Consider the following 14783-nt stretch of genomic DNA (forward strand, 5'->3'; position numbering starts at 1 on the left):
ATCTATTTCCTATACTGCCTCAGCAGTGTGTTTACTGCCATGTCTGTAAACTAGATTTACAGACCAGAACCCAAGAGCTTCTTTGTCCTTTGAGGTGGGTAGTCACAACTCATATATCAACCATCCATGATCATTGCTCTTGTACAAAAGGACTTTATGTGAAACAATTAAGTCAACTTAAAGAAGCACAGGTAAAACTTTACACTTCCACTGCTGTCCCTGGCTGAACAACTAATCAGAATGGTGGCCTTATCTGACACCTACATGGCCTCACAGAAAAATTTGGCATTTGTATTACCATTCTCATACATATGAATAAGTTCATGTTGTCTACTCAAGCTTCACACATTCACAAATTCATAGTCCAAATTCAGTTAAGCTTGGTGAAATTAAAAAGGTGTAAGTACAACAAACTAGATAATAGTCTGGGAATGAATAATTTGGTAGCTGTATGTCATGTATAGGTTGATGATAAATTGCTTGTAAATGGTGAAATGTCTTCTGTCCACTGAGCATCCTCAATTTATATAGCTTTCCTGCTGTGATGCAAGGTGTCTGCTATGGTGCATGACAGAAAAAGCAAGCAAAAATACTCAGGTTGTCAAGATGACCACTCCAAGTACACCATTGCTTGTGCTTGTATTACATGAGCTCTTGCAGGGCTACAGTCCAAATGGAGCAGTCTTCAGCAGAAATTTAAGCTAGAAGTTGGATTAGACTTCACAGAACACATGTTATTAATGACCCTGGCCTTGCTTTCTGAGTGCTGAGCAGTTTAGGCTGCATGGTTCATGATGATTTCCTGTCTTCTTATTTTTTGCCAACACTGTATTTTCATACCTGTCGCTGCAGTCTACAGTGTATCTGAGTGAAAAGCTATTCTATGATGTGATTAATTCATCGATCTCTTCCTGTTGGTGCTAAATTTGCCCTAAGAAAACTGAGCCTTTCAGTATGTTCAAAGAGAATTTCTGCATGCAACTGCTCTAAACAAAAAGGACAATGCTGCTGCTTTGCTCTGCCCAGTTTCAAAGAACAAGAAATATAAAGTTACATGATAGGCATTTCATTAACCCGTTTAAACATGTATATTGTATGCAGTGTTGGATCTTTTCTTTACGTTTCAGTGTCTTCCCATGCTGAAACACAGGGCACAAAAAGCCAAGAGAGAGAGAACCCTGGGAGTACCTGGGAGGGTAACTAAGACAGCTGAAAGACCAGGTCAGAGGGGGTGGAGATCAATGGCAAGGCAGCTGAGAAAGAGAGTGTAGCATGAGAAACATGGTGAATATGACAAAACCACCACCAATACGGAATTTATCTCCATGAGATAGAGGCTATCCCATTACCCACTCACTTTTACTATTCACCATTTCCAGAGTGAGGGATAAACTGAAGATAAACTCAGCAGCCTCAGCTTATTCCCATGGTTATATGTAACTCAATGCAACAGGAGATAGCCAGGGTTTTTTATGTTTTGTTGCAGTTCTCCTTTTTCCTTTCTTATTTCCTCTTCTCTTCTCTCTTCTCTTCTTCACTCCTTTTTTTTCTCTTTTTTTTAATGAAGTCAGTCCTTCAGGCTGCTTCTCAGAGTCCCAGCCACTCAATTTGGCTGAAACTATTTGTGAAAAATTAGCAAACATGTTGTCCATCAGAAATGTTCATATATGAATTAGGTTTGTTGTTTTATTTTCCATTAATAGATCCTGGATTTATTAAAATCTCATTAAATTTACAGAGAGATTCTGTTTTTAAATAGTATTTCAATAATTTCCACCACTGAATAAAAAATAATTTTCCTGTATGTTTCATTAGTATGAATAGGATCTAAGTAATTCCTGAGACAAGTAAACATATTCAAGAGACAACTGTTGAGACACCTGGAAAGTGTTTTAATGCATTATTCAATAGACTTGCAACAAAGGCAAACTCATAGTAGGTGCCTGAGCTTGATCTCTTTGAAGTCAATTTCAGATATTGTTCATCTGATAGGAATTCCTTCAGCTGGTATTTAGTGTGAGAATATTCACTGTTCAGATTTTTTTTTTAATTTTTGAAGAGGAATGTTACATGTGAGTAACCACATGTCTGATAGACCTACATGAATAATGTTGCCTGGGGTTCTGTCTGGTAGCTAACAAACTGGGAGAGAATAGAGGACAAGACAGAGCTTATCCACAATACCTTTATTCAGGTGGAGTTTTTTTTCCTTTGGTTTTGTTAGGAATTTTTTTGTGGCAGTACCTATCATATTCCTGAGAACTGTATCCATAGCAGAAGACCTTTTATTTAGCTGCTTTTCAAAATGCAGATGCACACATGCTGGCTTTTGTATTGTTGCTTTGTGACAGGCAGAGATTGATGAGCTGCTGAATTATTTTCCACAGGAGCTGTGTGGAATGTCACTTGGCTTCTGATGACAAGTTACTGGGAGATTGCAGTGAAAAATGCAAATTGGTAGATGCAACTGTCAGCATGGCAAAGGGTTGGTATACTCAATCTTCCTTTCTTGTGTGTGTGTGATTAGCAGGAGGTTCCACTTTCAGTAATTTTATATTTGAAAGTAGCCTTGTTTTTCTGCTGTGGAATTATATTATGGGTCATTAGGGAATTACTGTCTGTCTATGGCTCTTCTGAGGCAAGTAGGAAATGCAGAACAGGGCTGGTATAACCCTTCCAGGTAATTAACTCATTGGATCATGCCTATTTTCTAAGTAGTTTATGCAGGAAAGTGTAGAATTTAATAGATACCAGTCCCTGCATATCAGTGATAGATGAAATTTTCTGAGTTTGTTATGCCTGTACCACGAGTTCTAGCAGGGCTTCTTGAGCCTTACAAATACAAAACCTGACTCCAGTCCTCAGGCAGATTCGTGATTACAGCTGGTGACTAAACACAGCCATTTAACCTGTGGCAAAAAACATTTCTTGTATTCTAAAAGGCCAAGAACATCTTTCAGCTGTTTGCTTTGATTCAATAGTGCCCTGCATCAATGGAAATTTCTGGAATAGGAATTAATCTTGAGTAAAATAGTACTATCAGGAAAAAATCCAACAAACCACACCACAACCAAAAAACCCCAAACCAAGCCTTTAAATCAAAAAAGTGCAATTTTTTTTTTTCTGTAAAGGAAGGTGCCTGCTCAGCAGGCAACCTGTATTTATTCCAGTGGCAATTCTAGTCCCAGTTCTATTGCAATTGTTAAGTAAGGCAGGACATAGGCTAGTTATGTCCACATCACAGACGTACCATAAGCATTAAATAAGATAAATGTAAGAAGATGAATCCTCATTCATTCATTCATGTTTGTATCTGCAAAGGTTTGTATCTGCAAGCTCCTGGAAGCCTATCCAGAGCTGTGTGCATGCAGTAATGTCACTGGTGTGCATCCTTCCAGCAAGGTCACACCTTTTGTTTTTGATGGCAATACTTCAGTATATATTTATAAATAGAAAAATATCTTTACAGGCTTAAAAGACATATAAGCACTTGTATTGTATGTCTTCAGTTAGCTTCAGATTGCTTTTGTAAGATGGAAGATATTTGTAGCTAGGAATATAAAAAATATTATACTTTTAAATATAATGAATGCTAATTAAGAGCAGAATCAGCCTTTTATATGGTTCTGTTCACGTATAGAGAGTCACATATATGACCATGACAATATCATCTGCTATTCCAGCATATTTCCTTGTTTTCCTGTCCTGTGCTTCCCTGATTGAGACTCTCATCTACTTCTTTAGAATCAAAATTTATTTACAGCAGTTGCTGCAACCTTCATGTTCCCATCCAGATCCCTCAAAATAGAAAAAAAAAGAAGGAAGCAGCTGTTTCAGTTTCATCTGAAATGCTTGGGTGGCCTCATCAAGAAGTCCTGAAAGAAAAAACTAACCTTTAAAATAATAGCTAAAATATAATCATAGAATAAAAACTATTATCTGAAAGTGGTAAAACTAGCACACCGCATAATATTTAAGACAGATTATTGAGCAACTTAATGGGGTAGTATACTTCTTTCTGGTTTATGTTTTAGTTTCTTTAATGTTTCAAGGCTTTTGTGGAAAGAAAAAAGTAAAAGCTCTAGGTTAAATAAAACATTAGCACTTCAAAAATTTTGTTTCTCTTTTGCACATGGATGTTGCAACACAATGACTGGAAATGTGAAGCAACAAAAAAGCGTGGGCTTTACATTTTCCTGTTTCCTGAGAGAGCCAGTTTTAGGCTGTGACTCGTGCCTTTCACCTCCCTGCTTTGGTTCTGGGTTTGCCAGGGATTTCTTCTGCTCCCCACCAGCAGGTGAGGTCAGCCCAGGCATGACCTGGCATGGGATGCCCAGCAGCTCTGCAGGTGCTGATGGCTTCACATCTGCTGGGCTGATCTCTGCAGCAGACACCACTTCCAAACTTCTATCTTCATTCCCTTTTAATCCTTGAACATTTAAATTAGGCTAATCACCCATTTGTCACATAGGTGTGGGAGAAGCTCTTGTTGCTCTACTCACTACACAACAGGAACCAAAACTCCTAAAAGGCATCTCCTGCCAGCACCCAGCCAGAGTGCACCAGGCTGCTCCTGCCACGAGCCCAGCAGAGCAGGGACAGTTATACTTTCCTTGGAGAACCGACGTTTTTCCTACCCCATAGTGCTGACACCTCACAAATTCCCAGTGCAGCAGCAAAGTGGAGGCTGAATAAACCTCTATGTCAGCACTGTTATGAGTCAGAGTGAGGTGAACTCTGCTCAAAAAAAGCATTTTGTTGAGCAAAAAGCAAACACAAAAGGGCATAATGACATTTAAATTTACAGTCAACATTTTTGGTGTTGAATCTTTTATAAATGTATCTGCTGTGAAACAGTCTGTCATGCTTTGAGTCTCCTGCTTGCCACTGTTGCCCGATTTCTCCTCCAGTGTGACTCCAGTTATTTCAAATACAATTTAAATCACCAGAATTAGGCTGCAGAAGAGTGTGACGATTCACTGCAGAATGCAGAAGATTACACAGATGTAAATTACAGGGATTTACCTACCTAGGCAAATTTTTATGCTGATGAGCTGCAAATAACATATGCAATGGTCTCTCTTTAGTGATCCCTCATTCTAAAAATAATATCAGGGAAATAAAAATGCTAACCATAAGCTGGATTCTGAATAGCTTGAACTGGCATTTTTGCTTTCATTTCTACATCATTGCACATAATCAGTATTCTGCTCCCCTTGCTTTCAAATTATGACATTAAACAAAAATTATCATGTAAAAATAACTAATCTATGTGCAGTTACTGCCTTCTAAATTATATTTGGTGTATGTTTGCAAGTTTTTCTCTATTTTCAGGATAGCTAACAACTATCCTTGTCCATTTTTTTTCCCTCTTGCAAGTTAGTATTTTGAGTCTCCTTGCTTAAAAGTATTGGGAAAGTACAAATATTGCAAAACTTTTGACAGTATTACTGGAACTGTGACATGCCAGCAAGAGTCATAAGTCTGCAGTTCATGGCCCTTCTAACAAAACCAGATCTTGTTAAATCAGCAGGTCTAGGCTGCCTGTCCCCTTGGTAGATAACACAAGGTGCTGCCACCAAGGGCCAGCAACAGGTTAAACACAAGGCTCAAATCAAGAACAGGTTTCCATTAAAATCCAACCAGCTAGGATTCTCTTTATAACAAGCAGAGAAAAGGACGGGAGGGTAGTCTATAGTTCCATCTTTTCTATGGTGTTTAATAGTATTTTCTGAAAGACCAAATCTTATGATAATAAGCAATATGGTGAAGAAAAACTAGAGCAAGCATTTTTTTTAAATGTAGTGTAGATTTTTTAAAATGCTCTATTCTTGTCTGATTTCTAATCAATTACTCTTCATATTAAAGTTTGAGGACTTTAAGATTTTTAGCACAATTGCTTATGAAATTTCATTAAGAGTTTTGAACGGGTAGAAAATAATGGTCAGTGACAATTATTTTAAAGAAATATTTGAGAAGCCTACTGTTTTTCCTTCTTCTAAAAATAAATCCTATAAAGTTTGACTAAAAGATATTGAAAAGCATACCTAGATTTCCAGTGACATCTCAAATCATGGACTGTATGAACATATAAACATTTAGCCCCAGAGGTATTATTGCACACAGGTATAGAGTATTTTTTCCTCTGTAAAATGTTATATTATAGTTACACTCCAGACATTTCTGGCTCGGCGCTTGTACTCTCACTTTTTGATTGCTTATTTGCTTTATATTGTCCCTCAAAGTCAGTTTCCTTCTGTCTCTCTGTTCCCTTTGAATGAGTTTTTCGCAGCTCCCCAGTTAGGAATAACCTGGAAGGAAAAAATGGATTAAATTTTTGCACAATCAACAGTAAGTGGAGGGATGAATAAATGGGGTCAGACTGTCATCTCAGGTCACTTTATTTGCTTCTTCCAGAATCCCATTACAAAAATCTCAGATTCTGTTATTAATCTTTATTATGCTGTGGTTAATCTTTATTTACTGTTACTCTTGTAACAGTGCTGGACACACAGTGACCTTTGAGGGGCCTGTTGTGTAGGAAATGAATGGCAGCCCTTTTAACAGCACCCACAGCTGCTTGATGTACATATATCTACTCTGAAACATGACCTACAGGTGGCAGGAGTAGCTGCAAACCAAAGGAACATATTTTGTTCCACTGGTTACTTTGTCCCATAATTTGGGGCTATTACATTTCCTGGACAGCTGCCAGTTAAGAGTTTTGGGAGCCTTTCCAATTCATTGAAATTCACAGTACACGAAAGTAACAAGGTACACTAGATGGTCAGTGCAGATTGACAACATCTGATCAGTTCTTTGGAAATATAAGTGAAAAATCAGAAACTAAATAAAATTGGGATTGGAAGAAAAGCCGTTAAATTTAGTAGAAATTCTGACAGTATTTCTGCTTTGTCTTTCACTCTTCACCATCTGCAGACAAGGCTGTGACAAACATGATGCCAGCAGTCTCTCTGGTTATTAAAGGTTAAATTTCATTTGATCTGATGAATTACTTTTTTCCTTCCCTCTGCAGATTATTCAGAGGATAAATCCATTTCCTGCTCTTTGCAGGGGGAAAATGAATGTATAACCACATTTCTACTGGCTGTGGATGAACAGGGAAGGACAGTCATTCACAACATAGAACGGAAAGGTAAGCAGTGAATATTGGCTTTTGTAGGTGAAATCTGATTTAAAACCACAGACAAGGTTAGCAATCTAGAAGCAGAGCTCTTTGAAGCAGAACATCTCCTCCTTGTGTTTGTAGCTCTTCTCTGCCCAGCCAAACAGCTCCTCAAGCACTTATTTAATGCAGTGGTGACATAAATACTTGGTCTCTCATGAAAAATGGGCAGAATGATCCTTGGGCTGTAAGAATAAGTTAATTTTTTCAATAGTTTGTGCAGTTCTAAGAGGATGATACCAAACATCATTTGCATTATGTGATAAAACTATAACTCACTTTGAAATTATATATACAAAGGTCTTGTAACAAAGGTAGTACTAAAGAAGCACACCTCTTAACCTACATCCCTAAATCCCTAAAATTCAAGAATTTAAAGGTAAGATTTTATCTTTATTAAATACTTTATTATGCATTTAAATTATATTTGACCAAAAAAAATAAAAAGGAGAAGAAATATCTTCTTTTCACTGACCTCTGTGAGTTCATTGACCTCTGTGTAATGGCCCTCCCACAACACCACAATGACCAGTTTCACTGTCATCTGCTGTTCTGCTCCTGGACCTTAAAATGTGAACTGGGATGAGACCCCTAGAAATTCTCTAGGAATAGAATTTCATTCAGGGAACTGAAGTCTATATGGCACCAGTAGCCAGAACAGCAGCCCAGTGCTCAAAACAGAGCCCCTCAGAATTAGTTAACTGAGGCCATCAAGCAAAAACAGAATGTGAAATACAATCATGTAAGACAAACCAGACTGAAATAAATTTTTTAATGTTCTGAAACCATGGTTCAGGAGAAAATTTTGTAAAATAGTAGTGTTCACGAACTTTCATAGACAGTACTTTCTAATATTAAAGTAATCAAACTTCTTTGGGATTTGGTGAAGCAAAAAGTTCAGTTTTAATTCTGACCCTCAGAAATATTTTATTGTAAAATTTATTGCAGAATTTGAAATGCAAAATTCCTTCCAACTGCACAGTCCAACACTTTCAACAAATCTGAAGGAATTTTTCCTTATTGTTTTCATGAGAGAAATGCCATTTCTTCTATTTTATCAGTATCTTTGGTGACTTTACCCTGATATAGATCTCATGCGAATCTTTTCTTCTGCAACCCACTGAATATCAGTTAATTGAACTAGAGCTCCAGCCATAATATTGTAAAATTCATAATTTTGTTAACTCAGCCGTGTTTTTTATAATTATATCGAAACAGATTTGAAATCAATTTTCTGACTTTTCTCTTCAGAATCTGTGTCTGTATCCAGCAAGCAGCTGCTAATTGTCATGGTAAAAGAGCAGTGGAATAAGTTAGCAAATAATTTTTAAAACATTTTAATGCAATATTTTTCAGCTGGTTTCACAAAGCCTTTAGCAAGCTAACAGGAGAAAAATAACATGAACTTGAAGAAAAAGGTGTGTCCAGCTCATGGCAAATGAGAATCTCAGCACATCTCTTGACTGTTTTTAATTGCCTAGAATTTATTAATTACTTATTCACAGTCATAACTGTTTTTGTTTCCACAGATTGTGCACAGCACCCAAATATCCCAATGATAGTGGTGGGTGTCACCCTTGCTATTCTTCTCATTGGCATTGTTTTACTTTGTATATGGAAATTATTGGTGTCACTTCAAGACCGAAAAGAGGTGGCCAAGTTTGAAGCAGAAAAATCAAAAGTTAAATGGCAAACGGTATGTGAAATACATTGATTTTGTACAAGATTCTTTAGTTTGATTGCATGATGCACAACTCCCTTTAAAATTCTGCATCTTGATTTTGTTCTCTTAAATGGATAGATTTTGCTGGTAGGTTTTTGCCACATTTACTATTCTATAAAGTGAAATCATGATTATTTAATGGATGAAAATTATCTAGTGTTTCATCTCCTGGTTTAATTTCTTCCACATGTAAGAATGTGTAGATAATTGTTTTTCTATTAATAGTTTTAAATTATTAGCCAGTCTTCCATTAATCCTAACAATGCTGTTGTCTGCCTGTATGATTATCCAAGGTGTAGCCCTCTGCCTGTTTAGAGCTGTTTAGGAAAGGGAGGTTGTTCCTGGCCTCTGTCACAACCCAAGCCCACTCCCACTGAGCAGAAGTGAATGGAACTGTCCCAAATGCAGGGGAAAGGACAGAGAAATCCAGGCCTCCTTTTCTTTCTATAACTCTGGGCACCTAAAGTAAGCTTGCATCACATGTTCCCTTTTCTTCTTTCTTTTCTGGCCTTGACTTTTTTGCCCTTTTGCAAAAGCTTTAGGGCTTCTGAGGATCTTTTCAAAAAAAGCATGTTGAGTAAGCATTTCTGGCCGGTGTCAGGAGGACAGACAATGTGCTCACACAGCTCCACTCTCCTACAAAGTCCTGTGATTGCAACTTTTTCCAAGAATGGACACTGTCAGCCTTTCAGCTTTTGACCTGGGGAAAATCACTAACTTACAGGCAAGGCCACCTGGGAATGTTTTCTTGGTCCTTCAGGAGAGCTAGGTATGGTAAGATGGAAGGGAAGGATACAGTGGATAGAAGCATTTTAATTTTATTTTCTGTTACAAGAGGAAAGGATAGGAAGTGATTGGTGAGAGGCCAGGATGAAAAGCTCAGGTGGGACTTGCCCTTCTCCCAGCACACAGTAGGTAGTGTATGTGACAAGAGGACAGTGACAAGTCACACCTGAGTGCTGAGACACTGGTTTTATAAAGGTCTAACTGCCAAATTTGATACACAAATTTTATGGGACACATTTGCTGAGGTATTGTTTGATGGTGTACATCACTTTAATCTGGGAGGCATGAAGTGAAGCATGTTCCTGAGTCCAGGATGGTTTGTGCTGCCTGAATTCAGATCACTCTGGATTTCAGTGGCTTGAAACACAACTGAGCTACCAAAAGCTATTCTGATGTCCTCAAAGATACATTACTTCTAGACAAATATTGTGTGACTCCCATTTAATCTGGTTTTGTTTGGGTTTTTTGTTTGCTTGTTTGTTTGTTTTGTTTTTAGGAAACAAATCCACTGTACAGAGGCTCAACAACCACTTTTAAAAATGTGACTTACAAGAACCAAGATATGCATAAAAGACCCATGGCTGCAGACTTCTATTAGCACCTGTAACACTACAAACTTAGTTTCTGGCAGGAAATCTAAATCTAAACATGTTTCTTCTCAGCTGATTATGTGATATTTGTTTACGAGTTGCAGTGGTATAACCATTCTGTAAGAGAATATATGTCTTGTGTTGGGACAAATAAAGATAACATATTAGTAGTAAGGGTTAGTAGAAATATTTTTTAAATGACCCTTTATTGTTACAGCCCCCATCTTTTTAAAAATGGCATCATCAATAATTTTAATTTTGTCATTAATACTGAGGATTCTAAATTATAATGTAAGCTTATTCTTTGTTAAATTAGATATATACAGTGAACTTTATACTATTTTGTCTATACACACAATCCCATAAATTAGTGTTTAGGAATGTATTTGTACCAGTCTATTTGGTGGGCTGGTTTAAATGTAGAAAATATTTTGGATTTTTAATGAACGCAGTTTAAACTACTGAGGATTGAGCTTTCTCATATCACCTGTGTGACTGAATAGTTTCTCACCAGAAAAAAAGTAGTGATATTGCCTGTCTTCTGTAAATGTAAGTTATACAGAAACATTTCTTCTCTAATTCTTCTTTATTATCCTGTTTCTCTGTTTCTTTTCCTTGTTGCTCTTTGATGTTCTTTAAGGACCCTAGGCCCTGGGATTATCTCAGGGAAAGTTAATCAAGCCAATCAAGCCTTATTCACTTGCAGTTGTTTTCTGCTCCAGACACAGACTGCTTTTATTCTTTTAAATTCTAGTAAAAAGGATACAGAGAAAAAGATAAATATTTGTAAATTAGAGACCCCAGTAGACACACGTTTAAACCAGAGGATTAGCAGAACTCCATTTCACCATTTACATCCTGTAAATAATTTGGGTGCTCATAATACACCTCACATGCTGGGCCATCACACAAAGTGGCTCAGGAGCCCTTTTCATGCAGAAATGTTCACACAAAAGGTTTATTACCACACACAAAGACAGTCCTTTTTTGTTAATATGTCCATAGTTGTGAGGTTCTTTCAATGCCCAGCAGCCAAACTGCTTATTCTTGTGCATAATAACATACTCAGTTCTTTTGGGCTATGTTGTTTGGATTTGAGTTTGGTTTGGCTTTTTCTCCCTCAAACTAAACAACAAAAAGATCTATGGATTTCACTTAATATTAATTTCCATTATGTTAATGAGGAATTTTAAATCTCCATTTTAGCTAATTACAAATGAATTGCAATTTTTAATTGTAATCTGTTAGCATGCACAGCACTGGATAAAGAAAGTATAAAAGCACCTAACATGCTGCCATAGAAAAATTACAACATTGAACTACTTTCAGGTAACAATAATGAAATTTATTTTTTAATATAAGTTTTCAGTTGCATTTATTACTACTCTGAAACAGATGGTCAAAATGTACATATGAAGGTACTTAGAACTGAAGACTTAGAAATCAAAGGTACTTTGGCACTGTTACAAATGATCACATACATTCCCGAAGGTACATAGGGAGTTTGATCTGAAAAAGTATTGATCTGAATGTATTTGATCTGAAAAAGTTGATGTCCATTTTGTAATAAATATTTACCAAGTCTGTGCAACTTTAGTCTCCATATGCTCCACAATTTCTGGAATTGAGACTGGTATATTAGCTAGCTCTGACCCATGCCTGTTTTAGGGCCTGATCCAAAGCCTACTGGAGTCAATGGCTACAGATGTTGATCTAGTTTCAGTGAAACTATTAGTTTTGGTTTACAAAGATTGTTTTGTTTAAACAAACTGGGTAATACTGTCTATTAGTGAATTAGAACCTATATACATCTATCTGTGCAAAAAGAAATAGTATCAGATGCCTTTGGAAAGAAGGTGATGCTAGAACCACCAAAATTATAGCAGCGCAATGGAAATGTTGGCTGTGATTAAACTGGAACAGATTCACACCTGTGTTCTGGTATTCCTGCATATCTCATAGTGGAAACTGCACAGATAAAGGCTCACATCTGTGGCCCTTCTAACCACTGCACTCCCACAGATGTCAGTTCAAGTTACATGGGGGACCAAATCCTGTTTCCCTGGCACATGGATAAACTTATGGCATGCAAAGCTGACCCCTGATTCTGCTCAGATTTCACTTGGGTGAGGGTTGCCTAAGGGTCTAGGGAAATCTGGATTTCACCCATGTAGGTTATCTGTTACTCTTTTATTTCTCATGTAGAAGTCATCAAATTATAAACTTTCTCTGAAAGAAATGAAAATATTTTTATTACCTTTCAAGTAATAAAAATCTATACTGTTTATTAAATGCCTTTTAAGTTCTGAGATCTGATTTTGCTGCTCACTATTAGGGCTGAAAGCCTTTCTCCTGTAGGCTGCCCATTTCAATATTCCAGCATATCTCAGCCTTTAAAAATTAATAACACAGTGGTGTTTGCATTTCATAACAAATGCTTGGTGCTCTACATTCCCTGTTCCTACAGGAGATCTCATTTCACAAACCTTCTCACCCTCTTCCCATCACTTATGTCTTCTGATCATCAGCAGAGATCCAACTTGTTATGTTTACCACCCAATTTCTCCTCCTAACAATCTCTCTAAATTTTCAAAGATGTACAGGAGCCAGGCAGGATGATTTTCAATTTCCCTGCTGTAACTGACTGTACTATAAATTTTCTGTGCACCTTCCAATTTGTCAGGATGGAAATCACTCAATTAAGAATCCATCAGAGGAGCAAATAGAAGGACTTGGTGAGGAAGTTTTCTATTATTGGGAGATATCAACTCAACTCATACATATAAACCATATTTAACAGCATTAATTTAGATCATAAATTTTGACTAAACTCGCAGATTTCAAGGACTTTGAAGATCTCCCTTGGCATTCACCCTAGAAACAAGAGGGTATTCATCCCTTTTTGTTAACTATATAATTTTCATCTTGTAGAACTTGTATCAAAGTTCATATTTTTCTCTTTTAACAATTTTTTTCCCCACCAAGCTATAAGTGTGTGGTAAGTGGGATGAAAGTCTTTGTGCTGTTTTCACAAACACTATTTTGACCTGAGGCTGGACCTTGAGAGTTGCCAAAACATTTTTAGTAGTAACACTTCTATTAACTAATGAGTTAAATTGAATAAAAGAATAATCATCAGCAATTTTATGGTATTTGTATGTCTCATACACCCTATAGAATAGTAATTTCAGTAATATATGTTAAATGTATAATTTTTTATTTGATTAATAAAAGGTGCATGATAATTTGTATTGTAAATGTCCAGATTGCATTCAAGTTTGTTTTGTAATGCAACTAGTGGGTAATGAGCCTGGGATACAAGATTTGGGTGTCAAGTGCAATACTCTCCATGCCTCATCTGCCTTTATGTAGAAGTTCAAGTTTGTTTTGCAGTGTGTTTAACAGAGTAATTGTCCCCAAAATTTATTACACACAATCTAAAAATAAAAAGAGACAAATTTTAGCTTCTTCTATTTGAAAGAAACCAGTAAATCATTCAATTGTTTATGTAAAAAGGAGTTATTTGACCTTGAATAAAGATTGTAAAATTGAATAATTTTTTAATAAGGTTATTTTTTTCATTCTTCATTTTCCATTTTGGCTTGTGTTGTTATCGCTGTTTTCATGTGTTTTCACAAATCTTAGAAGATTGTTCATGTTTTGGCATACCTTAGAAATTATTTTCCTCCCCCCTTTAAAAGACATCACATGAAATTTAATGTCTAGATTTTTTCATTTGCGATCCTTTTACTTTTCGAGGAAATGACTTGATGGATGAATGTTGCAAGCAGCCTATTTCTGGAACACTGATTGATGACATATGTCATTCTTTCTTTCCTTAGAACTAGATGATCTTTAAGTTCTCTTCCAGCCCAAACCATTCTATGATTCTTTCGTACAGATTCCTAAATAGCCCAAGTTACTTAAAGCTAAAGATCCACCCATTCTGTCAGGGTAATAGCAGCAATATCTTTTTGGAAATACACAGCAAAGTGCATATTTTCTCTTTAGCCCTTTCCTGAATGCTAGTTCATAAATCCTCAGATATGAGACTGACTCTATATCTGATTTACCAGAAAGCAAAATATTGAAAATAACAAAAAAATAAAATCTGTCTTCTCATTTTTATTGAATACAAAGTAAGGTATCTAACACAAGGATTATTTCACCTGAGAAGAAACTGGTTAAAGAAAGAGGCAAACTAAAATTTCTTTGGGTTTCCTCATGCATATATTCTCTAATGAACACAGTAAGTAATTTATATTAGCTGTGGGATTTTGAAGTCTAATTTTGGAGCATGTAAGCACGGCTGAGAAAACATGATCAGCTCTCGTGGGAAGGAGTGTACAAGGTGCAAAGGCACACCCTCTCCCAACCTGTGAAATCATGTCAGCACTGAGCAAACATTATGCCCTAGAATTTCTGCAAGCATATATATTTGTTCCAAGTGTTACACCCAGTCAAGTTTTTTCCAGCTAGACTGATAGTTAGTTGTTAG

The 14783-nt window shown here is 36.6% G+C and overlaps 1 protein-coding gene across 3 annotated transcripts in view; it reads left to right on the forward strand.

Annotated features, from left to right (window-relative positions):
* ITGB6 (integrin subunit beta 6) overlaps window positions 1-13901 on the forward strand; it is a 46165-nt gene extending 32264 nt beyond the window's left edge. For all 3 annotated transcript variants that reach the window (XM_039701389.1, XM_039701397.1, XM_039701380.1), the window contains 4 exons: window positions 2388-2485; window positions 7037-7156; window positions 8716-8882; window positions 10192-13901. In XM_039701389.1, the coding sequence (XP_039557323.1) occupies window positions 2388-2485; window positions 7037-7156; window positions 8716-8882; window positions 10192-10293 (487 nt within the window). In that variant the 3' untranslated portion in view covers window positions 10294-13901. The remainder of the gene's footprint in view (window positions 1-2387; window positions 2486-7036; window positions 7157-8715; window positions 8883-10191) is intronic.
* The last annotated feature ends 882 nt before the right edge of the window (window positions 13902-14783 follow it).

Source organism: Passer montanus, unplaced genomic scaffold (genome assembly GCF_014805655.1).
Source record: "Passer montanus isolate IOZ18808 unplaced genomic scaffold, ASM1480565v1 scaffold1, whole genome shotgun sequence".
NCBI classification, from domain to species: domain Eukaryota; kingdom Metazoa; phylum Chordata; class Aves; order Passeriformes; family Passeridae; genus Passer; species Passer montanus.